Raw genomic sequence first — 27,167 nt, 5'->3', positions numbered from 1 at the left:
ATCATGGACCTAAATGCGGAATCCAAAATACTATTAAAAAACACAGAGGTCAGGCGCAGTGACTCATGCCTGTAATCCCAGCACTTTGGGAGGCCAAGGTGAGTGGATCACCTAAGCTCAGGAGTTCGAGACCAGCCTGGTCAACACGGTGAAATCTTGTCTCTACTAAAAATAGAAAAAAACAGCTGGGCGTGGTTGTGCGTGCCTGTAATCCCAGCTACTCCAGAGGCTGAGGCAAGAGAATTGCTTGAACCTGGGAGAAAGAGGTTGCAGTGAGCTTGTGCCACTGCACTCCAGCCTAAGCAGCAGAGTGAGACTCGGTCTCAAAAAAAAAAAGGAAAAAGAAAAAAGCAAACAGAAGAAAATCTTTGTGAATTCAGAGCAAGATAAGGTGTATTAGAACACAAACATATACATAAACTATTGAATAAAATAAATAAAATATACTTATCCAACTTTTTTGTTTAAAAACAAAAATGTGGGCCACAATCTGAGAGAAAATACTCACAGCACATATATCAGCAAAGGACTTTTGTCCATACTATTGTAAGGACTCTTGTAAGTCAATAATTATAAGACAAACAATCCACTTAAAAATGGGAAAGATAGTTGAACAAAGTATAAAACACATGCCAGTAGCCATTTGGAACTTGAAAAGATGCTCAAGATATCTTTTAACCAGGAAAATGAAAACTAAAACCACAGGAGATACCACAACACACACATACTGGAATGGCTAAGATGAAAAAGACTGACCACATCATGCTTTGGAAAGGGTTTGGAGCAACTGTCACCTCACATATTGCTGTATAACACAAGTTATACTGTATAACACAAGTTATAAGTGTGTTACACAGTTAACACAAGTGGAAATTATACAGCCACTTTATAAAGCCAATTGTTGGCTCCTAAATATAGACACAATTGGCTTACAAAAGCCAAGAATTTGGCTTTTCTTAAAAATAAATAAAGTTAAACATACACTAACCATATGACCCAGCAATCACAGTCATATGTATTTTTCCAGGAGAAACGAAAATATATATCCACACAAAGACTTGTACAGGAATATTTATAGAAGCCTTATTTATAATGGCCTAAAACTGGAAATAACCCAAATGTCCATCATCAGGTGAAAGAATGGATAAACAAAATGTGGTATACCCATACAATGGAGTACTATTCAGCAATAAACAGGGACAAACAATACATTCAACAAAATGGATGACTCTCAAAATCATTATGCTGACTAATAAAATTCAGACAAGGAATATATATACTACACGGCTACTTGTATAAAATTACAAAAACATATGCAAATCTGTAATGACACAAAGCATATCAAGGCCTAGGAGCAGATGTTGAGAGGTAAGGTAGATTACAAAAGGGCATAAGCAAAATACAGGACATGGGACTTTTCTTGACCATTGTGATGCCTGCATGGGTATATACATGTGAAGTCACTAAACTGTAAAATTTCAATATGTATAGTTAATTGTATGTCATTGTTGAGCCAAAATAAAACAAGTTGCAAAAGTTACTTAAGGCAAAATATCATTTATTTTGCTGTTATCATGCAAAACAATACTATTTGTCATTATTCATGATCCCAATAAGTGTGAATAGCATAAAATTTTTAATTAGGATTAAAAAAAGACCAATCTATGATAATGGATATATCTGAGGAGAGAGGGAAGACAGTAAGATTGTTGAGGACTTCATAGGAGGTGTCACCTGTGTCTTGTTAAAGTTGCCCTAAATCTTAGAATGTAAAGCAAGTAACAGAATATGACATTTTCTTTCAATGGATGATTCATGAATACTTGCCCCCTATCATTTCTGTTATTTTATGTGTTTGAAACATGATATTTATGAAGAAATATTTCATTTCCAAAGAGCCATAATAAATCAAACACACATACATAAACACATACAAACTTTTCCATGAAAACCAAAACTGAAATAAACCTCCATTGACAGCTTCGATGAAGAATTAAATATTTGAAACAAGAATTTAAATTTTACATCAACCATTTATGAAAAGGCAAGAGGGAAGAACTGCAACTCATTTCTGAAATAGCAGTGCCTTAATATAGCACTAAATGTTTACAAAAATTTACGAGAGAAGGGAACCATAGACCAAAGTCCCTCATGAATCTAGACACAAAAATCCTTAAAATGTTATAGCATATAAAAATTAAAAATATATTTTTAAATGATCATGTGTATTTTATATTAGGGGAGTTTATGTAAGGTTGCTTTAACATATGCCAATCAATCAATGCATCATAAAAACATAATAAAAGATGCAAACCATGTGATCATCTCAATTGGGGTGTAAAAGACATTAGGAAAAATTCAACCTGATTTATGATTAAAAATAAAAATAAATAGGAAGCAGAATTTCCTTTGTCAACCTGATTAATGGCATTTATGAAAAGCCCACAACTAGTGTCATGCTTAATTATGAAAGCATGAGGGCTCTGATAGTGGGAACAAGATTGGCATGCCCACTCTTAACACTTCTGTTTAAAGTTTTCTAAATACAATAGTCTCAAGAGGCAATAAAAAGAAATAATGAGCAAATAGATCTTAAGAAAAAAGTAAAATTGTCTTTATTCTTGTAGAATATGATTAGGTATAAAGAAAAATCCTAAAAATCAAAAGTAAACTATTAGAACTATCACTGCATTTAGCAAGGCCACAAGATACAAAGTCAACATTTCTAGAAGAAAACAGAAAAAGGTCTTCATGAATTTGATCTAAGCAAAGATTTCTTGGACAGACACAATATCCTTGGAACATTAAGAAAAAATTTGAGAAACTTGGTTTTGTCAAGATTAAAATTTCTGATATTTGAAGGATACCACTGAGAAAATGAAGACAGAGCACATAGAGACCTGTTTCCAAAATATGTAAATAAATCTTATAAGGAAATAGTTTTTAAAAATAACCTGATAAAAAGATACAGGAAAAGTTTTGAACAAACAGTTCAGAAAGGAATACATATGAATGTGCAAAGAGCAAATGAAAAGATATCTTATATCATTAGTTATTAAGTGCAAATTAATAATACTATACTCTTATTAGGATGGTTAAAATTTTAAGAGATGGACAATAGGAAACACTTCTGAGAATGCTGAAAAGCTAGAAATCTCATACATTGCTGGTGGGTGTGGAAAATCACACAATTTCTATGTAAAAGTTTGGGGGCTTCTTACAATTTTAAATTATATTTACCATATCACTCCACAATTTAACTCTTACGTATTTACTCAAAAGAAATGGAAACATATAACCATATAAAAACTTAACACATAAATGTTCATACAACTTTATTCACACAAGACAAAACCTGGAAACAACTCAAATGCTGATCAAGAGTTGGACAGATAAATATATAGTAGTATATTTAATAAGTGATGGTAGAGATTGTGAAATGGCATAAGGGAATCATTTAGGGTTATGGAAATTTCTGCATCTTCATAGTGATGTTAGTTAACTGATGTTAGTTAAATGTTAGTTCTGATACTTGCCATAACTCACTGAGCTATAAAGTTAAAATTGGAATGTTTAAAATTAAAATTACATGTATAAAATAAACACATTATATTTAAATAAAGAGGATTAAAATATTGTCTCACAAAGACAGTTCTAGGCCCAGATGATTTCACTGGTGAATTCAATGAAACATTTAAGCAAAAAAAAAATTGTTATTTTGGGTTTATTTTTTCAGAATATGGAAGAGGAAAGAATACTGCCCAACTTGTTTTTGAAAGGCCAGCATAATAAAAATGAAAAAGGATTTATAATAAAATATGTAATATAAATAATGTAAATGCTTAGAATGTTAGCAAATTAGATACAGCAATAGATGATGATAAAGTGGAGTTTGAAAAAAGAACGTAAGGTTCGATGCATATTTCAACAAATTAAACAGAACTACTTTATTTCAATAACAGAGAAAAGCATTTAACAAAATCCAACTCTCTTATCCACAATAAAATATCTCAGTAAACTAAGAATAAGTAGGAATTTCTTAATCTGATAAAGGGTATCTAAAAAATTTCTATAGCTAACACCTGTTTCAAGGTAAAACATTGAATGATTTCTTTCTAAAACTGGGAGAAAGATAAGCATAGCTATTCTCACAATTTATATTAAATATTTACTCAAGGCTCTAGGCTCTGTAATAGAAATAATGAGGAAATAGACACCATGAAGGTTAAATGGAATAAGCAATACTGTATTTAATGACCATATGATGATTTATGTATCAAATCCTAAGGTATATACAAATTTTCCCCTAGAAATAGGTTTAATAGGTCACAGGAAACAAAGCCCACATACAAAACACATTTTCCATTTTTATATCAGCAGCCAACAATTGAAATAAAAAATTCAATTTAAAATAGAGTAAAAAAATGTATTAGACACCATCAATGAAAACTGTAAAATACTGATGAGATAAACTTAAGAATCCCTAAAGAGAGAGATATATATCACACTTACAGACATGAAGCCACATTCTTTTCAAATAATCCTCGCTTATTGAAAATGGATATTGACAAGCTAACTTTAACATCTATATGGAAATGCAAAGGACTTTTTGGCAAATGGCATGTTCCAAAGATGGCAAATACCGTATGCTAATTCTACACATTCTTACAATGTGACTCCATTCAGCAGTGGGGTCTGAGTTACCTTCTCTTGAACATAAGAGGATCTTTATGGGTATGGCAGAACTGACACTAGGTGACTTCTGAGGCTAGGTCATAAAAACATCATGGATTTCCATTGTTTCCTTAGGATATGAACTTTGGATCTTGTCTGCCATATTATAAGGTGACAACCCAATGTTCACACAGGGATGAGAATAGTGCATACTCCCAGGAGTCAGTCTTGAAAACACCAAGAATGACAGGCTGACAGAGCAAATTGAAAAGTCTTGTCCCAGTAAGTGGAATATAATTAATGTAAACAAATAATTGGCCCAGCTAATAAATCTTAAGAGCAATACCAGAAATGATTAAACTGCTTCCAAACAACTTACCTATGTGTGCCAAAACAAAAGAAAGAATTGTGAAGAAAACTACACCAAGGCTCAACATACTAATATTCCTCAAAAGCAATGATAAAGATAAAACCTTAAAAGAATCATCAGACAAAAAAGAAAAATAAGGATAAAGGTGAAAGCAGATATCTCATTGGAAACAATCACAGTGAAAAGACACAGGAGGGGCAACAATTTCAAGATATAAAGAATAAAAAAACTATCAACTCTTAATTCTATACCCACCAAACAAAATAATTCAAAAATTAAAGTAAAAGAAGACATTTAGATATATTTAAAAAAGGAAATATTCCTCAATAGCAAAGCTATACCAAAATAAATATTAAATTAAGTCCTTCGGGCCATAGAAAAATTACTGCAGATGGAAATAGTCTACACCAAAGAATGAAGTCTACTGGAAATGGTAGTTACATGAGTAAATACATGAGATTTTTTTGCTGTTATTTCTATCCACATAAAAGATAACTGACTGTTTAGTAAGCATAACAATAGTGTAGTGCAGGATTTGTGACATAGGTAAAACTAAAACAGATGTCTACAACAGCACAAAAGTCAGAAGTGGCGAAATAAAGCATACTATTTTAAGATGCTTACATTATATATAAAGTATAATATTACCTGAAGGTGGACTAAGATAAATTAATAATACATACTATAAACCTAAAGCAACTACCAAAATAAAAAACACAAATTGTACCTAATAGGTCAAGTCAGATAAATGGAGTCATAAACAACTCAGACACACCATGATAACAATAATGAAAAGAAAGCTGCAATGACAATATTAAGATTAGACAAAGTACATTTCAGAGGAAAACCTATTACAAAAAATAAAGGACATTTCATAATGATAAAGGAGTGGATTTAACCAGGAACATATAAAAATCTTAATCATTTATATACTTAATAACAGAACTTAAAAATACTTGAAACAAACACTCATAAAACTGCAAAGAGAAACAGACACTTCCATAATTTTAGTCATAAAGATAAAATACCCCTCTTTAAATAATTGGCAAAATAAGTAGACATAAAATCAGTAAAGGACATAAAAGATTTAAGTAAAATTAACAATAAAACTGACCTAATCTATATTTGCTGAACTCTCCTCCCATTCTCTGTCTCTGTCTCTCACTCTCTCTCAGTATCAATATATATGTATCTATATATAGATATGACATGAGGGAAAAATACATATTCTTTTGAAGTACAAATGGAACATTTACCAAAATATATATACCATATACCAGGCCATAAAACATTTTAAATTAAAAGTATTCAGGCATGCAAAGTACATTCTCTAATAATTAAATTAGGTTTCCATAAAACAGAAATCTCTGGAAATCCCCTAAAAATCTGGAAATTAAATGCCACTCTTCTAAACAACCAAATGCTCAAAGAAATTAAGTGAAATTATTAAGCATTTTGAGTTGAATGAAAATGAAAATACAACATGTTGAAATTTATGAGGTGCAACAAAAGCAATGCTAGACAGAAATTTTTACCTGAAAGACACAAACAATCAAAACTTTTCTAAGAAGAAATAAACAACTTTTGCTGCAGAGATTAGTTTTGTGACTCACAGATCTAGTCAAACATCCAAGAAGCCCACAACAGAAATGGGGTTATGCGGGAAAGTTCTGTGGAGGATCCCCCATCTAATGGTGTAAATTTCCATGGCACAGACAAGATTTTTGAGAATGCTGTATCAATGTTTACTTAGACTAACGGAGACAGAGGAAAGATAAAATGAAAGAGGACTGATGGATTTCCAAAATTCTACAAGCAGAAAATGGGCTAAAAGAGCTACCTGGCCTCAAGCTTGTGCTGTTCTTCAAGAAAAAGAAAAACATGACTGATGGAAGAGCAATGGGCCCACAGGCTGATCCAGCCATAGTAATAGTTCTAGAGGTAGGGAAGAATGGAGCTTTCATGAGCCCAGAGGGCAGAGCTTCTGCAGGTCCGGTGGGCAGAGAATAAAACCACAGATGATTACTCTCAAGCCTTAAAATCTAATGATTCTGTGTTTCAAAGTTCCTTGGGATAAGTGACCCCTTTCTTTCTTCTAATTTCTTCCTTTTGGAATGAGAGTATCAATCTTATGCATATCCCAATCTTTTAATTTGGAAGCAGGTAACTTGTTTTCTATGACCATATATCCATAGATGGAGAAGAACTTTGCACCAAGATGCATCATACCTAGAGTCTCATCCATACAAGACTGACATGACCTAGATAATGATAATTTGGGACTTTCTTTCTTACTATTTAGGTAAGCTTTTAGAGTTAATGTTGCAATGGGATGAGATTTTTTATTTTATTTTATTTTATTTATTTATTCATTTATTTTTAAGATGAAGTTTCACTCTCATTGCTCAGGCTGAAGGACAGTGGTGTCATCTTGGCTCACCACAACCTCCACCTTCCGGGTTCAAGCAATTCTCCTGCCTCTGCCTCCTGAGTAGCTGGGATTACAGGCATGCGCCACCGCGCCTGGCTAATTTTGTATTTTTAGTAGAGACGGGGTTTCTCCATGTTGGTCAGGCTGGTCTTGAACACCTGACCTCAGGTGATCTGCCCGCCTTGCCCTCCCAAAGTGCTGGGAATACAGGCATGAGCCACCATGCCTGGGTGGGATGAGATTTTTGAAGATCTGGCACAGTGTGAATATATTTTGCGAGTGGATTGCCAGCAATTTTTGAGAGCCACAACCACAGGGCAGGTTGTGCTGGGTTGAATTATGTCCCTGAAAAATATATGCTCAAATACTAACTACTGGTAGTTGTGTAACCAAAACAGTATACTATAATATACTTAAATATAAGTATGAAAAGACAAAATAATAGAGTATTTTTTCTCATGACAGCAGATTAATTTAGAACTAATTTTTTTAAAAAACATATTGGGAAAATTACCAAATGCTCAGAATTACAACACATTTCTATATAATTATTAAGTTAAAGAACTAAAAAAAGAAATCAGGAAATACTCCAAACTCAGTAATGTGTGTGACCTCTAGACTGAAAGCCATTATATTTAAAATATTTTTCCTGAAACTTAAAGAGATATAAATAAAAGGACAGATATATTAGGTTCATGGATTCTAAGAACCAATATTATAAGAATGCAAATTTTCCAAAATTAATCTATATTTTAAACTCCACTCAAATCAAAGCACTCACATGTATTTTGTAAAAATTATGAAATGATTCTAAAATTTATCTAAAAATATAGCAACCTAGGAGAGCAAAAATTAAGCTGAAGAAAAACAATAGAATTGGTAGATTTACATCAAAAAATATCAAGATATATGGAATCGATTAATTAAATGTTAATTAACATATAATCTTAAACTAGACCTCTTATAAATTACTGATATAAATACAATCATGCAAGCACATGAAAATATCGTGTAGCAGTATCTACTAAAGTTAGTATAATATGCCAGGCCTGTAACTCAGCCATTCCATTTATAGATATATACTCAAGGAAAATACTTCTTCTGAAAACATGAAAAATAACACGACTTGCAATTACACTCATAATATCACATCTATTAATAATTAATAGTAATTGCTAATAATTACTATTAATAATATCACAAATGAATTCCAATCAGCAACAGAATGGGTAAACTGACTCTAGTCAATAGCATACTGCATATCAGGAGAAAATATTTATCATCATATAAAACTATAAGAACGTATCTCATAGACATAGGATGAATACAAGAGCTAGTCACAAAAGATGACATAATATTGTTATTCCATTTAAATGAAGTTCAAGAATAGGCAAATTAATTTATGGTGATAGATGTCACATTAATAATTACTTCTGGGCCAGGATGGACTATAAAGAGACCTGATGGAAAAATTACTGTAATATTGAAAATTTTCCTTCTATTGATGTAAACTTGTGATTAGTGATATATATATTATTTATACATATTTTTATACATACATATATAATACAATATATATGATATATAATACTATATAATATTTTTATAGCCTATATATATCTAAATGTTCTTGTAGTTGCCCACATAAGATCTATGTATTTTAAGTAGTAAGTTATAACATAATAAGTTTTAAATTATATACCTGAATATAACTATCCATTAAATTTAAATTTAAGATGGAAATAACAAGAGAAAATATAACAAAACTGACACAAAATATACAATCTTAATGATATCATAACCAATATAAAGAGAAGATTATTTCTTCAAATTAATCTTCCAAAAAGAAAACCTAGCTCAGACAACTTCAATAGCATGGTCAAAACAACAAAAAAACAAAAAACCACATAAGGATGAAATTATTCCAATTCATGCAGAATAGAGAAAAGAAAGATAAATCACGCATCAATTTAAGGTGGTTGACATAAAGTTGTGTCAAAACCTGATTAGAAAAGTATGAGAAAAGAAGGTTACAGCCAGTCTCTCATAAATGCAGAAAAAGGACTTTCTACAAAAATGTTAGCAAATGGCACTGTATAAAAATGAAAATATGTAAGAATCTAGTTGGGTTTATTTCAGAGATGCAAATTTGATTTAAGAGTTTAAAAAGTTTATGTTAATAAATTTATATATATATATATATATAGAGAGAGAGAGAGAGAGAGAGAGAGAGAGAGAGAGAGTTTCTCTCTGTCACCCAGGCTGGAGTGCAGTGACTGGCGCAATCTCAGCTTACTGAAATTTCCGCCACCCGAGTTCAAGTGATTCTTGTGTCTCAGCTTCCCTAGTAGTTGGGATTACAGGCATGCATCACCACACCCAGCTAATTTTTGTATTTTTATTAGAGACAGAGTTTCGCCATGTTGGCCAGACTGGTCTCGAACTCCAGACCTCAGGGTGATCCATCCACCTCAGCCTCCCAAAATTCTGGGATTACAAGTGTGAGCCACATGTGTGGCCTATGTTAATAAATTAAGAAAGAAAAATCAAACAATCTCTCAATAGATGTACAGAAAAACAAACTCAGTCTCAGCAGCTCTTAAAATACTCAAACAGAGAATCAAAATATATGAAGGAAACACTGACAGAATTACAGGGAGATAGAGAGTTCTACAGTAACAGTTGGAGATTTCACTACCCCAATTTCAATAATGAATGAACACTGAGAAAAAAGATCAATAAGAAAATAGAGGACTTAAAAAACACTATAAACCAATTAGACCTAAGAGTATTATACAGAACCCTCCACACAACAGCTGAATATACATTTTTTTTTCTTTTTTTTTGTCAAGGGCACATGAAACAATCTTCAGGATAGATCATGTGCTTAATCACAAAATGTTCAAATAAATTAAAAATACTGAAATCATACAAAGTATATTTTCTAATCAAAGTAGAATAAAGCTAGAAATCAATCGTTTAAAGAACACTGAAAATCACAATATGTGGACATTAAACAATACAATCAAACACTCAAAGGGTCAAAATAGAAAACACCAAAGCAGCCAGGTGCAGTGGCTCACACCTGTAATTCCAGCATTTTGGGAAGCCTAGGTGGGTAGATGACTTGAGCCTAGGAGTTTGAGATTGGCCTGGGCAATATAGTGAGATCCAGTCTCTACAGAATAATAAATAAATAAATAAGCCAGGCATGGTGGTGCATGCTTCTAGTCCCAGCTACTCAGGGGACTGAAGTGGGAGGATCACTTGAGCCCAGGGGGTTGAGGATGCAGTGAGCCATGACTGTGTCACTGTAATCCAGCCTGAGTGACAAGGCAAGACCCTGTATCAATAAAAAAATTAAAAAACCCACAAAAGAAACAGGTTAATACCTTGAGACAAATGAAAATGCAAACACAACATAGAAAAACTTATGCCATCCAGCAAAAGCAGTGGTAAGAGGGATATTTATAGCTGGAAACACATACATCAAACATGAGAAAAGACTGCTAATCAGTAAACTAATTTACACTTTAAGGAATCAGGAAAAGGAGATAAAACTAAACATAGAATCACCATAATGAGGGAAATAAATTAGGAAATAGAAAAAAATAAAATAAAAAAAACACAAAGGTTGGTTCTTTGAGAAGATCAAAAAAGGGAACAAACTTTAGCTAAATTGACTGAAAAAGAAAGAGAGGACTCAAATTACTAAAAATCACAATTTAAAAGTCAGGACATTACTACCGATTTTATACAAACAGAAAGAAAAATAACAAAATACTATGAACGACTGTTTGCCAACAAATTGGATAACTTAGATAATACTAACAACTTTATAGAAATATATAATCTATAAAAAATGACTCAAAAGAAATAGAAAATGTGAACAGATTTATAACTAGTAAGGCAATTGAATCAGTAATCAAAAACTTTGTTATAAAGAAGAGCTCAGCAAGATGGTTTCACCAGTAATTTCAAACAAACATTTAAAGAAGTGACACAAATCCTTATACACAATCTAAATGTTTGCAGAGGAAGGAACTTCCTAACTCATTCTATGAAGCCAGTATGATCACGACACCCAAGTCAGGAAAAGACATTACAAGAAAACTACAGACCAATATCCCTTATGATTACTGCTCAAAAATTCAATAAAATATTAGAAAACAAAATTCAATAACGTAGTAAAGGACTATATACAATGACCAAGAAGATGTTATTTCCAGAATGCGTGAAAGATTTAACACATGAAAAACAATCAATGCAATATACTACGTTAGCAGAATGAAAAGCAAAAAAACTACAGGCTAATGTCAATTGATGCAGAAAAACCACTTGTCCAATGTCAACCCCTTTTTCTGATAAAAATATTCAATAAAGTAGGAATAGAATAATACTCTCTCATCATGGTAATACTTTATATGAAAAATTCACAGCTAACATCACACTCAATTATGAAATGATGAAGGCATTTCCCCTAAGATTAAGAACAGGGCAAGGGTGTCTACTATCCTCATTTACATTTAACATACTGTTGAAAGTTCTAGCCAGAGAAATTGGGCAAGAAAAATAAACAAAAGGCATCCACCTGGAAAGGAAGCAAAATTATCTGTTCACAGATGACATTATCATCTTTGTGTAAATCTTCAAGATTCTAAAAAAATCAAAATCTTGTTTATATCTAATAAACATATTCAGTAAAGGTGCAACATACAAAATCAACATGCAACAATAGCTGCATTTCTGTACATTAGCAATGAATAATCCAATGGGAATTTAAGAAAACAACTCCATTTACAGTTACATTCAAAAGAATACAATGCTTAGTAATAAATGTATGCAAGGAGGCAAAAGGCTTGTACACTGAAATCTAAAACATACTGTTGAAACAAATTAACTCATAAATATCTGTGTGGTCATGGATTGGCAGACTTAATATTTTTAAGATGGCAATACTACCCAAGGCAATCTACAGATTCAGTATTGTACCTATCAAAATGCCAAGCATGTTTTTGCAAAAATAGGAAACCTCATCCTAAAATTCATATGGAATCTCAAGGTACCACAAATAGAACAATCTTAGAAAAGAACAAAGTTGAAGAATCCACATTTCCTGATTTTGAAATGTATTACAAAGCTACAGTAATAAAAACAGTGTGATACTGGCATAAAGACAGACATACAGACCAATGGAACAGAATAGAGGGCCCAGAAAAAAAAACACTTGCACAAATTGTCAACTGATTTTGACAAGGAAGCTGAGACTATTCCATGGGTAAAAGACTGTCTTTTCAACAAATGGTGCTGTGAAAACCGGACATCCACATGCAAATGAATGAAGTTGGACCCTTACCTTACACAGCAAACAAGTAATTTAAAGTAAGTAACACACCTAAGCTAAAACTTTAAAACTGTTAGAAAGCCTAATGACACTGGGGGAAAGTCTGATGACACTGAATTTGGCAATTACTCCTTGGATACAGTAACAAAACCATAGACAACAGAAGAAAAAATCTAGACTTAACTCCAATTGGAAAAATTCATTGTCATCAGGCTTTTCTGGGGGAAAGTCTGATTACACTGAATTTGGCAATTACTGCTTGGATATGGTGACAAAACCACAGGCAACAAAAGAAAAAAATGGACTTAACAAAAATTTATAGCTTTGTGCACTTAGGACATTATCAAGCGAGTAAAAATACAACTCACAGAATGGGGAGAAATATTTGAAAAATCACACATTTGATAAGGTATTAATATCTAGAATATATAAAGAACTCCTAAAACTCAGTAACAAAAAGGCAACCTAATTTAAAATTAGACAAAAGACTTAAACAGACATTTCTCCAAAGAAGATATACAAATGGCCAATAAACACATGAAAAGATGCTCAGTATCAATTAGTCATTAGAGAAATGCAAATCAAGCTCACAATGAGGAACACTTCACATTCACTAAGATGGCTAGTGTAGAAAACAAACAAGTAAGTGTTGGTGTGGAAATGGAAAAACTGGAAGGCTTGTATATTGCTGGTGGTAATATAAAATGGTGCAGCTGTTGTGAAAAAGTTGGACCTCTCACAGAATGACCATATGATTCAGTAATTCCACTCTTAGGTATATATGCAAATATCTGAAAGTTGGGATTCATATAACTGTATACTAATGCTAATAAAAGCATTATTCACTATTGCCAACAGATAGAAACAACCCAAAGACCCATTAATAAATGAACAGATAAATGTAGTAGAATATTATTCTACCGTAAGGAATTTAGTTCTCATACTGGCTACAATATAAATGAACCTTAAAAATACTTTAACTAAAATAAGCCAGACACAGAAAGACAGATACTGTATGATTACACTTATATAAGGTACCAATAGTATACAAATTCATAGAGATCAAAAACAGAACAGAGATTACTGGGAGATGAAGGGAAGGGCTAATGGAGTTATTGTTTAATTAATACAATTTTTGATAGCCATATGAAAAAGATCCTAAATGGATAGTGATGATTGCCCAATATGGTGAATGTACTTACCACTACTGAATTTTACACTTAAAAATGGTTAAAATTCTATATTTTATGCCATGTATAATTTACCAATAAAAAAAAAAAGCAGAGCTTCTGGGAGACATGGCTAATCAGAAGGTTTGGGCAGGATAATTAGAAGGCAGGCCTGGAACATGTTATGAAGACACAAAGTGAGAAATTGCTAAAAAAATGAGGAGGGTATATTGAATGAGTACACATTTTACTTTAGATAAACTATAATGGTGAAATTTTGGATAATTTGAACAACATAATAATGATGGCAATGAAAAATAACTAAAAGAATACAATATTCATAAATCCATAATGGCAAAAAAGTAATAAATTGGGAAAGAATATAACTTTCCCTTAGAGCAGAATTATAATCAATAAATATAGAATAATGAATAAAGAAACTGCCATTAGGCAAACAACACAGAAACAATTGTCACATGCAGGAATTATCACTGGATGCTAAAATTAGTTCATCATTTGATGTTAAACTCTGTCCACACATTTGCCAAATGTGTGATGAATATGCATGTTTCTGTAGTCTCAAACTACTTTCTAACAAGACTTTAAGACAAAGGAATAAAATAGCATCAGATCTGGTGCTTCCATCCCCTACACTGGGGGACTTGAGTGCAGATTTGCCCAGCACAGGCGGGAGGCCAAGCTGGGCAGGACTGAGCTGGGCAAACCTGCACTCAAGTCCCCCGGTGCGGGACATGCAAGCACCAGATCTGATGGGGGTCAGGTAGCAGTTCTCAGGTTCCTAGAGAAATGCCCCAGTGAGGACTGGAAGAACTGCTGCCATGCCAAAGACCCAGCACAGGGAAATGGAGTGACTACCTCCACAGCCTAGTGAGCAGTTGTGGGACCCACTTTGCTTTTATCCTCTGGACCCAGTGGCGTTCCCTCCCATGCCCTGACCTTGGCAGCAAGTGGGGACAATAAGTCACAAGCAGTTTGCTTTCAGTCTGTGAAACTCAGGCAAATAGCTTCCTGCTACAGTTCCATGAAGGTGGCGGGGGTCAGGGATGTTGCACTCATCTGTCAGTTCTGGCTATGGGGGCTCCTACCCTGCTCAAGACCAGAGTGCCAATCCCCAGTCTGAGATTCTCAAAACCAGTGAGTGTCACTGTTGCTAACTGGCATGCTCCCAAGCAATTCTCTAGGATCTAAGAAAGAAATGGCTTCCTCTTTTGGTGCCCAGGTCCAGGAGCATGTTTGGTACACTTCCCGGTGCTGTTCCTTCTCATAGTTTCCTGACTGCTCCCCAAGTCAGACTCAGGGTTTGAGAGGGTCAAGGAGCTCTGCTGTGGCCTGGATTGCCTGGCTACCCAGTGGGAATGTGTATCACAGAGACACTCACTCTCCCTCTCACGTACTGGGCTTTCACACAATTTTCCACTGGACCTCTTCATGTGGGCTACTGCCCATCTTCTTTTCCCAGAATACAAAGTTTTCTTTCACTTTTATATTGAACTCCCGTGTTCTTCCTTGTATAAACATTCTCAGTGTGAATTTTCTCTATATACACTATTTTGCTGTTTCCAAGTGGCTGAGGTGTGCTGGCAAAGCCTCTATTCTGCTATCATTTTTCGGCTTCCAGGATGTCCTGGTATCCTGCATACCAATCTAATTCCTTCAGGTCATAGGTCACAAATGCTTCATAAGAGTCACCTCGGGTCTCCAGTATCTCAGGAGAAGAGGCAGTAGAGGTGGGACTCTGGGCCATACACACTGAATTTAAATTGATCGTTTCAGTGAAATATTTTTGGTTCCAATTGTACTTTTTTGTCCCCTTTCCAACTTGGCTTCTTTTGGATAAATAAAATGGAGTTTTGAGGTAACTTTTTTTTTCCTCTCTACTAATTGTTACATACATATTATTTTACTATCTTTTAGTGGTTGTCCTAAAGAATACATCACACATCTTAATCTACTATTACATCTAATACAAATCATTACTTATACCAGTTCTAGACAATAGTTGAAACTGAAAACATTTTAATTTTATTTACTCCCTCTTGCTTTTGGTGTTACCATGATCATATATTTAGTGCTACATATTTTAAGCACATAAAGCATTATATATTTTTGTTTAGTCAATATTTATTTACATTTATCTCTATGTTTTTCCTTTCCATTGCCCCTTATGCCATCTTGCATGAACATGTTTCTACCTGGGATCATTTTAAACTAACTGAAAAATTCCCTTTAGTCCTTCTTTGAGTGTAGATTTGCCTACAACAATTCTCTCACATATTATGCCTAAAGGTGTTTTGATTTTCCATCATGTATGATGATATTTCCATCAGGTATAGCATTATAAGTTGACAATTGTTTGATTTCAGCACATGAACATGTCATCTTATTGCCTTTTGGTATCTGTCATGCATTTCCACACACCCCTTCTATCCATGATAGAAAGGAAGGGAGATATGCTGCCTCTTGAATCCTCATGCCCTGACATTTTACCAATGTCTTTAATAGAATGAGTAATTTTTAAATTTTATTAAATCACGCATCTTAATCTACTATTACAATCTTTTTCTAGTTTTTCCAGAAAGAGCTTGGGTCTGCTACAAGCTACTCCAGCATGGCCAGGAGACGCACTACTTTTTGTTTTTTAGCTTTTGACCCAGTAAGTCTTCATGATATTGTTAATTTTTCAACATATCTAAGACAGTTTCACTCAAATAAGTTTTTCAAATTACATGGACTGCTCTTACTGAAAATAAATGTATCAGCCAGGTGCAGTGGCTCACACCCGTAATTCCAGCACTTTGGGAGGCCGAGGCTAGCAGATCACAAGGTCAGTAGATTGAGACCATCCTGGCTAACACGGTGAAACCCCATCTCTACTAAAAACACAAAAAATTAGCTGGGCATGGTGGTGGACACCTGTAGTCCCAGCTACTTGGGCAGCTGAGGCAAGAGAATGGCATGAACCAGGGAGGCGGAGCTTGCAGTGAGCTGAGATTGCACCACTGCACTCCGGCCTGGGTGACAGAGCAAGACTCCATCTCAAAAAGTAAATAAATAAAAATAAAATGTATCTATTTAAGGAAAATCTGGGCATTCCACACTGCTAATCCATAGAATGACCTATCCATTGGCCATGATTTTTCAATTATTTAGTTTCTTCAGAAATATAATGATTCAAAATAAGAACAATGTCTTTGTGGGTCTAAAAGGCAGATGAATTTTATTTCATACTGATAATAGAAACTATTTACATACATGTAGTGAAAAAGCTGCAAAGGAAACATTTTTTTGTCTCTGATCCTCTGATGTAAAATCAGGGATGCAAGTCTGAGTAGGATAAATTTATTGACTCTGAAATGCTTTCATAAAAAAAAATTTCACCTACTAATTTGTTTTTCCTGCATAATTAACTAAAAGTACAAATGTACAGTTTATTAATAAAACCATCTCAAGATGATTAAATATGCTAACCTGTAACCTAATCATTTCTGACCACTGACACAGTATCTGTGTCACAATGAAAGAACTCCCTACTGGAATTTCCATGTGATTATCAAAAGTCTTGAATAAGCAATAGCTATTCGTTTTTTTGTTTTGTTTTGTTTTGTTTTGTTTTGTTTGAGACAGAGTCTCGCTCTGTTGCCCAGGCTGGAGTGCAGTGGCCGGATCTCAGCTCACTGCAAGCTCCGCCTCCCGGGTTCACGCCATTCTCCTGCCTCAGCCGCCCGAGTAGCTGGGACTACAGGCGCCCGCCACCTCGCCCGGCTAGTTTTTTGTATTTTTTTAGTAGAGACGGGGTTTCACCGTGTTAGCCAGGATGGTCTTGATTTCCTAACCTCGTGATCCGCCCGTCTCGGCCTCCCAAAGTGCTGGGATTACAGGCTTGAGCCACCGCGCCCGGCCAGCTATTCGTTTTTTTAAAAAAGAGAAAGCAATAGGAAAAAAAAAGTTGTCCAATTTATTATTGAGCTACATATTTAATCCATAATAATCAATGGCAAACAGTCTGCTACCTCAGTAGAAGCGTGGACATCCTGACAAGGTATTGCCTTATCAAAACTAATATTCTGACATTCTATCTATGTGTTGCCTTATCAACATTAATACTCAGATATCTCAAACTCAGTGTATATAAGAATCACCTAGGAAGCTTATAAATGTAGATGTCTGATTCATAAACGTTGGATATATTTTGAGAAAATCTTTAGGAAATTCTGATACACACGTAAGAGTTTTAAAACCACTGCCATAGTTTAAACAGAAAAAAAATAGGAAGGAGAACTGGGGTATTATGTCAAAGAATGTTACTGGACCTACAAATTTGTTGGGTTTTTTTTTTGTTTTTTGAAAAAAATTAGTAGAAATAAAATAGGGGAAAGTTGAATATACAAGCTACACAAAAACAGAAATAATAGAAATTGAAAAGTAAAGCATTTCAGAATCTGTTTTAACAATATTCTCTTAAAAACAATGTAATATTTGGCTGGTCTTTGGTTGTAGTATATTATATAATTTATAAAATTATAAGATACTGATAACTCACAAATTTAATAAATCTCTCCTTAAAGTACCAAAACTGACTAACAATAGATGTACATAATAAGCAACGCTAAATGTCAAGTCACAGAGAAGCTTTGCAGTACAACTTAATTTAAAATTACTAAATAAGTTAGGAAAAACAAAAATAATGTAGGTAGAAATGTCAAGTCTTCACTAATTTATAAGGAAACAAGCTTTGTCTGCCATCTAGAAAGTAAAATTAAATGAGTAAAGAATGATATCCAAAGGAAAAGAACAAATCTGGTGCTTCTTTCACCTACTATGGAGAAAGTAAACAAACTTCCCTTATGTCATAAACATGCTTTGTCTCAATCTTGTTTGTTGAATATAAACATGGTATATCATTTTATTCTGGACGAAGTTGTTTTATGAAATATCTCATATATTTTATGAGCTCATCATCATTTTATCTAGTAGTTTCATACTTGAATAGACTTTAAGTTCATTTACTGTGTTAATTTTGTCTTTTAACTAGTGTTATCCTAATTTAAAACACAGGGTAATTTGTTAAGTCATTTTCTATTCAGAGAAACATTTAAGTATCTTTTTGAGTAGTTATACGCTTTTCTAAAATGTTAGAGTGATGACCTTCTGTAAAATGAACAAAAATTATTATTATCCTATGGGGTCCTGAATATTGCATTAAGGGAACTGAATCTTGCTTAACAGGAATAACACAAAGACAATTATAAATTAAAATGTTTATTAACCATAAGATGGCACAAAATGAAATTTGGCAACTCACTAATTAATAAGTCTATTGAGCAATGATGATGAGCCCATAAAATCCAAAAAATAAATTTTATTTTATTTAAGCAAAATTTCCCCCCATAAACTTGATGCTCATTCATGTTGTTGCTTGGATGGTACCTGCTATCCTGGTATACTGCAAAGTAACTTCCTCAAGACTCAAAAGACCCACCAAGAAAGCCGTATCACAATTACGTTGAACCTTTCTGATGTATCCTATTGCTAACTCAGTTTTCTTTATATAATCTTCTTGTATTTTTTCCTTTAAGTTTAACAGCCTTTTGTTCCCTAATTGTTTCATGGATGCATCTCTTAAGTATATAAACTCCGTGGGCAGAGATCAAATATTCAGAAGAACAAAACAGTATTTTAGAGACAGAAAATATTTTTGAGATTCATGTTAAATTTTCTCATATACTTCTTATGACATGAATAAAAACAATTAATTAACTTGATCAAATAGCATAGCACATAAGTTGAGTGTAATCATTACATGATGAAATTAGAAAACATTACAATTGTGTTGTTACCCAAAGTTTTTAAATACAAACAAAATTTTAATGATAAAATTATGTGTAATTCTGACATTTAAAACTACTACTTCACTTGAAAGAGCTATGTTTGACAATTTCAAAATACTTATAATTAAGGAGATGCAAATATTTTAACAATTTTAGTTTATCTTAAGTCTTTTTTGAATAATGATATAAATGCATGTAACAGACAGTCTAACTACTATGTTCCAGTTTATTTTTGGGTATTTCTATGTTTTTCTTTACCCTTATCTGTGTACTGGAGTTTCATATACATATATATATATAATATATAATATAATATTATATATTTGTGTTCAGGAGTAATATATAATATGTATTATATGTAATATATTACATATTATATTTACATATATAATATATAAATTAATTTTCAGTCTTAAAAGTTTAAAAAATTTGCACTAATATCACTAAATTTATACCTGTCATAGTCTGTTTCAGACTATCTATATATATCATCAGTATATACATGTCATATATTATTAATTATATACAATGTATAATTATATATTTTATATTTATATATGATCTATATATGGCATATATAAATATTTATAATTTGTATATATTACATTATACATAAATATATTATATATTATATGATATAAATAATCATATGATTTATATATAAATTATATTTAAAATCAGTGATTTTTATATATATAAAATAATATATATAACCACAATTTTAAAAATAGTTACAGAGTTAACAGTTGGAAGTTATTTAATTTGTATTCTATTTCATAATATACCTTGGTACTGTATTTTTTTGAAAGTTCATATATTTAAACCATAATGAAACACAAAAAGTTATAAAGATAACTCTAGCCAAATCAAAGAAAACAAAGTAAAAGGAATATTTAGTGGTCTATTTTATGAAAAGGCTTTTAATCTAACTTAAATTGCAGAAAGAAAGGAGAAAAGAACAATTAGAAATGACTTAATGAGAATGATATTGCTATGATTTGGATATGGTTTGCTTATTCCCATAAAATCTCATGTTTAAATTTAATTCCAAATGTGGCAGTGTTGGGATGTAAGGTGTAGTGGGAGAGGTTTGGGTCATGGGAGCAGATCTCTCATGAATAGATTAATACCCTCCCTCAGGGGTGACCGAGTTCTAATTCTATTAGTTCCTGTGAGAGCTGGCTATACAAAAGAGGCTGGCACCTGCCCCCGTCTCTGGCTTCCTCTCTCACCATGTGATTTCTGCACACTCAGGCTCCCCTTCACGTTCATCTTCTGCCACAGGTAGAAGCAGACCAAGGCCATCACTGAATGCTCAATCTCAAACTTTTCAGCCATCAGAATCATGAGACAAATAAACTTTTTTCCTTTATATACTATCAAGGCTTAAGTATTCTCTTACAGCAATATGAAAGAGACTAAGACAGGTATAAATTTAGTGACATTAGTATAAATTTTTAAAAGTCTTTTAAGACTGAAAATTAATTGGCCCATTAACCTCTCAATAATAGAAATGCAAAGACTTTGAATTCATGTGCTCAATCTAAATCAACAGCCTCTTCAGAACTCTCTTCTATAGTAAAGATGAAAAAGAAAGAATAAACATCAGAGAGCAGCTCAGATACTGTAGTGCTAGGACCAAAAGTTAGAAAAAACAATTGGTAATAAAACAATTCATATACTTATTTCAAAAGGAAGGAAAGAGTCACAAAGATGTCTACTGTAGACTATACAAACCTAAACTCATCAATAATAGATTCTAAAAGATATGTTAATTGGCTTTTTTTTAAGTCAGGAACTCTAAGTGACTCATAACTATTATTTGTGTTTCCTCCCAGATAACTGCCTAGTGATCCTAAACTCCCTTGCTGTAATATTAATACCAAGGCCAAAATTAAGCCAGACTGTTTTTTCTTTCACATCTTTAGATTCACATAGTCTTTTCAAATACACTACTTTAAATAAACTATGAAAAAATACCTAAATGATGGTAAAAATAAGTGATACGCATTCACTTAGGCTTAATGAAAATAAGTAAATTTTCAACAATATAAAACATGAAATCATAATTCATTACATACCACAGCACTCAGGACATTTTGGATGTTGCTGGACATTCATTCCATACCCTGGAAAGCAGCGATTAATCCAAACCATTTGGAGAGTACCTTCAATATAGTATATTTCAGGTAATTGTTCTGCACGTCTGCCAAGAATTTCTACTTGTTGATTAAAGAATCTCTCGATGAGATTTTTAGCCTAAAATATAAATATAATTTGATGAATTGTTAGCCATAAAAAATGTAATTTTAGAACAAATAAGGATGCATGTGGATTTACAATTTGAAGAAAACAAAGTCTCAAAGTCATTATTTTTTCTAGCACTCGTAGAATATAAATAAAACACACAAAACTGAAAAGATGTCATCTATACACATCAAATATTTCTAAATGTACTTCCAATTACAATGCAAAGAAATCATTTGAAGATATAACCAAACTTTTTGGTCCCTTTGTATTTTGAATAATATATGGATAAGTATATGAGCAAAATCAAGAAAGCTCTTTGAAATTGATTGAATGATAAGAAATGTAATGTACTTTAAAATAATATATTATAAGCATCTGTAAGAAGCTTATCCTGAGGCACAACATCAACTCTTTTCACAAAGAAAAATTTAATTTAAAAACAAGAAAAAATATAACACATTACAACTTCTAGCTCTGTTTCAAAAATTAAGTCAAAAAAAGCACCATTCTGATCTGTAATTATCTGTATGTTTGTAATAATTATACTGGCTTGCCTCCTAAAATTAACAAGAGCCTTAGACTTCTCTGACTGCTAAAATCTATGCATTCATGTATGAGGTATGCATAAATTCAAACTGCTACAAGCTAGTTAGTTCTACTCCACTCTGCCACACTAATTTGCACCTCCAATCTAGTCAGGAGCAGGGATAAATGGACCACACAGGCTGATCTATAACCACTAATGGTGCACCTCATGTCTACTGAGTTCTTCCAATATCTTGTAAGTTACACTCCTTCCATTACAATTTCTATAATGCCCAGATTCTCCCATGCAAAAACACCCACAAAGGGTGATAAAATAACTGTTTCATACATAAAGTAACTTAAAATACTGCATAAAATTATTTTCAGGTTATCTGTATAAGGCAGTGGTTCATAACCTTTTTGGTACTAGGGAATGGTTTTACGGAAGACAGTTTTTTCACAGACCAGGCTGGCAGGATGTTTTTGGGATGAAACTGTTTCACTTTAGATCATCAGCCATTAAGATTCTCATAAGGAACGTGCAACCTAGATCTCTTGCATGTGGAGTTCACAATAGGGTTTGTGATCCAATGAGAATCTAATGCTGTCACTGATCTGACAGGAAGTGGAGCTCCGGCAGTAATGTTCGCTTGCTGCCACTCTCCTTTGGCTGTGTGGCCTGTTTCCTATCAGGCCATGGACTGGTACTAGTCCAAGGCCGGGGGATTGGGGACCACTAGTATAAGGTATATATGAAACATAAATAAATTTTCTATTTAGACTTGGGTCCCATCCCCATGATATCTCATTATATATATGCAAATACAGCAAGTCCTCAAATAATATCCTTTCCTTCAATGTCATTTTGTTAAAATGTTGAAGAGAAAAAAATGCTTCCCAGCTAGGCCACTGTGCACATGGAGTCTGCATGTTCTCCCCATGTCTGCATGAGTTTTCTTCAGGTACTCTGGTTTCCTCCCACATCTCAAAGATGCATGTTACATTAATTGGCATGGCTAAATTGTCCCCCAAGGAGTAAGCGTGGATGTGTGTGAGTGCACCCTGTGATGGAATAGTATCCTGTCCAGCGTTGGTTCCCACCTTGAGCCCTGAGCTACTTGAATAGGCTCCAGCCACCAGTGACACTGAACTGGAACAAGTAAATAATTATCATACTTTGTTTTCATTACTCTTTCTTAAATATATGTGTTTCTCACATTTATTTCAATGTTTAATATTAGAAGTGTTTTGGGTCTTTATTTTGAAATGTGGTTACATTTTTGCAACCAGAAATATGCCAGAGGAATTTAACTCTCATTTATATCATTGAGCCTGTGGTAAAGTTGTTTTGTTATATGTCATTTTGCTTAAAGTTGCAGTTTCCAGAAGTCTATTGATGAAATTAAGTGAAGACTTACTGTATTTCAAAATCTGAAAATATCTGAAATCTAAAATACTTCTGGTTCCAACCATTTCAGATAAAGGATATTCAAAATATGTATAAATGTGTTATGAAAGTAATTGCATTTAAATTTGAGACTATAATTAAAACTGTCAGGAGACACACTCCTAATCACTCAGATTAGGTCATACAGAGCCTAATTAGGCTTCTAATACCCCATGAAAAAAAAAAAAAAAAACCTAAATGAAGTTAGACCTGATAGTGATAGATGCAGGAGGCAGATAAGGGAGGATCCCTGGAGAATCCCCGACCTGCCCCACAAGTGTTTACATCAGATGCTTTTGTGCAGATGTGGGAACCTGCCCAGGGTCTTGTCTGTGCATGCTGGCAACAGACTGGGGGCCTGCCTGCACACTGGGAAAAGGGGGTGCAGCCAGTGGGGATTCACACCTTAAGCAGTGAGAAGGGTCCTCTTCAGCTCATATGTGTGGTGATCTGGTATTCAATCTGTGAGTTGGAAGCCTGCTGGCAGAACCCCTTTTTTTTCACTGAGAGCTTTCTTTAATAAATTCCGCTCTCCTCAAACTTTCAATGTGTCCATATGCCTAATTTTTCCTGGTTGTGTGATAAGGACCTGGATTTTAGCTGAACTAAGGAGCAAAATATCTTGCATCATTTTGGTGGCCCATGTGGGGACATGAGGAAAGGTGAGTAAAATGCAGACCAAAGCATCTTTTCCCCTCTTGTATCTGAGCCTTTTTGTCCTTGGACTTCTGAGAGTAGAAGAAACTGCATCCCCTACCCACCATTGCTCTTGGGGATCAGGAATGTCAACCTTGGTCTAACCTAGCCTTTTCTATGGCATTTTCCTTCTTTTTTTCAGGACTGTAATGGCACCACCCCACCCCAATGGCCGCAGGCACCCATGGGACTAAAAGGCAAGCAGCATCACCTGTTCCCCCTTCCCTCCCAGCTGGGGCTGGGGCCCATGCCCAAAGGGTCCTGCATGGCAGGCTGGCCAGCATTCCCTGCCACGTGTGTGTCCACAGGGTCTTCCCCTCCCCTGGCCAAGAGGTCCAGCTCTGTTCCAGCCCCAGGGAAGAAACAGCAATTAAGTTTCCCTCTTTGTTGGAGGAAACCATTTGCACAAGAATAAGAGGTTCTTCCCCCAGTTAACACAGCCCTGAACATTAAGCTGTTTTTATTTTCTTATTTTTTTTTTACTCCACCAAGTCGAGTTAACTTTTACGCGAAAGGCTTTTTTCCTTTCAGAAGACATTTTACTAGGCCAGGACCCTAACTATCACTGTTTATATTCTCCATAAAGTTTTATTTATGAAAAAGGATTTGTGAGGCTGGTCTTGTTACAGCCAATCTGGAGTGCTTTACATGTCTTTACGGTTCTGTAAAAAAGAGGGGTACCTAAGGATGCGATAATGGGCCCAGGACTCCACAGGCCCTCTATTAAAGCCAGTCTGGTAAACTGGTCAGTGGCAAACTTTGCTGCAGGCCTTCATCTTGTTTTATGTCCTTGGAAGCATGATCTTACTGTAAGCAGGTGGCAGTGCTTTGTTTTAGCCTCCAACATTTTACAATGGCAGCCTGGGTTCAAATCTTGGCTTAGAGGAGTGAGTCCTTTCTGGTTTGCTATCTGTGTGACCTTTGACATTTGTTGATTCTCTTACCCTCCACCAACCGCCTTGAATTTTCCTCTCTGAGCACCTGGGAGATTACCTTTGATAAAGTTTCAAAGCTACAAATATTGGCTGTTTGGCATGGATAAAGTCAAGTAATAAGGGATTTAAAAGGATTTTTTTTTAAAGAGCACTCAGCTTAATTCAAAATGGATATCCAAGTTATGAGTATATTTAAAAGGCCTTTATGTTTTTCTCTTCCTGAACTTTATTTTCCTGGAAAAAGATTTTTTTCTCAGCTGACTAAACTATTTTTCTCCATTTTGCCTTGCCAATCTTAATGCATGCATGAGACACCCTAAGATGATTTCTCATGGCCTGGGACTCCTTGGGAAAAACAGAAAAGGTGCCACAAATTCCATTTTGGGAGAGATCTCTGTTTTCTTAAAGAAGCCCCAGGAATTAGAGGTGGATAGATCCCTCTCAAAATCTGTTTTTATCTTCCAGCTATACCTGTTTAATAGGCCCTGGAAACTGCATGCTTTCCTAGCCTTGCTTTAAGCCTTTCCTAGCCTTAGAGAGTTCCATCCAGAGGCCAATAATCCAATGAGGAGACTGGCAAACGAAAAGTCTTATAGTTACTGAATCTTCTTCTGCTGCCTTTCTGTGTAGTTATATATGTGTTTTGTGTGTGAGTGTGCATGTGTGTGTATGTGTGATGTCTATAAAAAAGAGCTCTAATTAACTGACTTTAAAGAATGATAAACACTTGGATCAAATATTTTTTAAAAGGAAAATAAAAGCTGTGGTACCTTTTAGTTCACATGACATTAATTTTTGAAAAATAAAAATAGTCTTAAAGATTATTGGTAAAATGCAGATGTTGTCAAAATGTAAATTTTTGACTAGGGTTAATTTAGGATTGTTTTGAATTTGATAAGATAAACCTAAAAGTTCAAACAAGTTGTGGAAAAACTGTAAAAATTAATCTTGCAAAAGAAATTTCATGTGTGGATACATTAAATTCAACAGGGTATTATATGGTTTGTCTGTAAATTAAGCATTAAAATAAAAGCACAACAAAATACTCTTAATGCACTAATCTGCTCTTTAGCTAAATCTGTAAAGGGTTATAAGAGGTTTTTGCTTTTAAAAAAAATCCTAAGTCATCATTTTGGAAAAATAAATAATATGGAAATTTGGAATTCTTTCATATCATCAAGTGTTTTAAACCTCTAACATACTTAACAGGCCTTCCCAAATCAAACTTCAGTTTCAAAAACTGTCGTTCCTGACACCTAGCTTGATGCTACAGGGGGCCCCTGAAGCATCTAGAAGAGTGATAAACAGGATTATCTGACATGCTTAGGTACATGGGATTGCCAAAATGATGCTTAATCTCTAATTTAGGTTATATTTTATGTAATAGTGTTAATATATGTTCCAAAATTGTATGGGATTTCTAAAATTCTGAGTATATGCTATCAATCACAATTAAGGTCATTATGCTAAGTTATTA

General features: G+C 33.9%; 2 protein-coding genes across 15 annotated transcripts in view; one reads left to right on the top strand and one right to left on the bottom strand.

Moving 5' to 3' along the window:
• VWC2 (von Willebrand factor C domain containing 2) overlaps positions 1-26,735 on the top strand; it is a 222,362-nt gene extending 195,627 nt beyond the window's left edge. Inside the window, exon 6 of the transcript XR_010585667.2 lies at positions 24,898-26,735. The gene's annotated coding sequence lies outside the window, so the exon portion shown is untranslated. The remainder of the gene's footprint in view (positions 1-24,897) is intronic.
• Positions 1-27,167, bottom strand: part of ZPBP (zona pellucida binding protein) — a 149,812-nt gene that overhangs the window by 23,727 nt on the left and 98,918 nt on the right. For 9 of the 14 annotated variants that reach the window (XR_012433199.1, XR_012433200.1, XM_005549610.5 and 6 more), the window contains one exon: positions 21,919-22,096. The exons of the other annotated variants lie outside the window; for them this stretch is intronic. Coding sequence is in view for 7 of the 9 variants with exons in the window: in XM_005549610.5 (XP_005549667.1) it covers positions 21,919-22,096 (178 nt within the window). In the remaining 2 variants the exon portion in view is untranslated. The remainder of the gene's footprint in view (positions 1-21,918; positions 22,097-27,167) is intronic. 14 annotated transcript variants of the gene reach the window in all.

Source organism: Macaca fascicularis, chromosome 3, assembly GCF_037993035.2.
Source record: "Macaca fascicularis isolate 582-1 chromosome 3, T2T-MFA8v1.1".
Lineage (NCBI taxonomy): Eukaryota > Metazoa > Chordata > Mammalia > Primates > Cercopithecidae > Macaca > Macaca fascicularis.
This window is presented reverse-complemented; position numbering and strand designations above follow the sequence as displayed.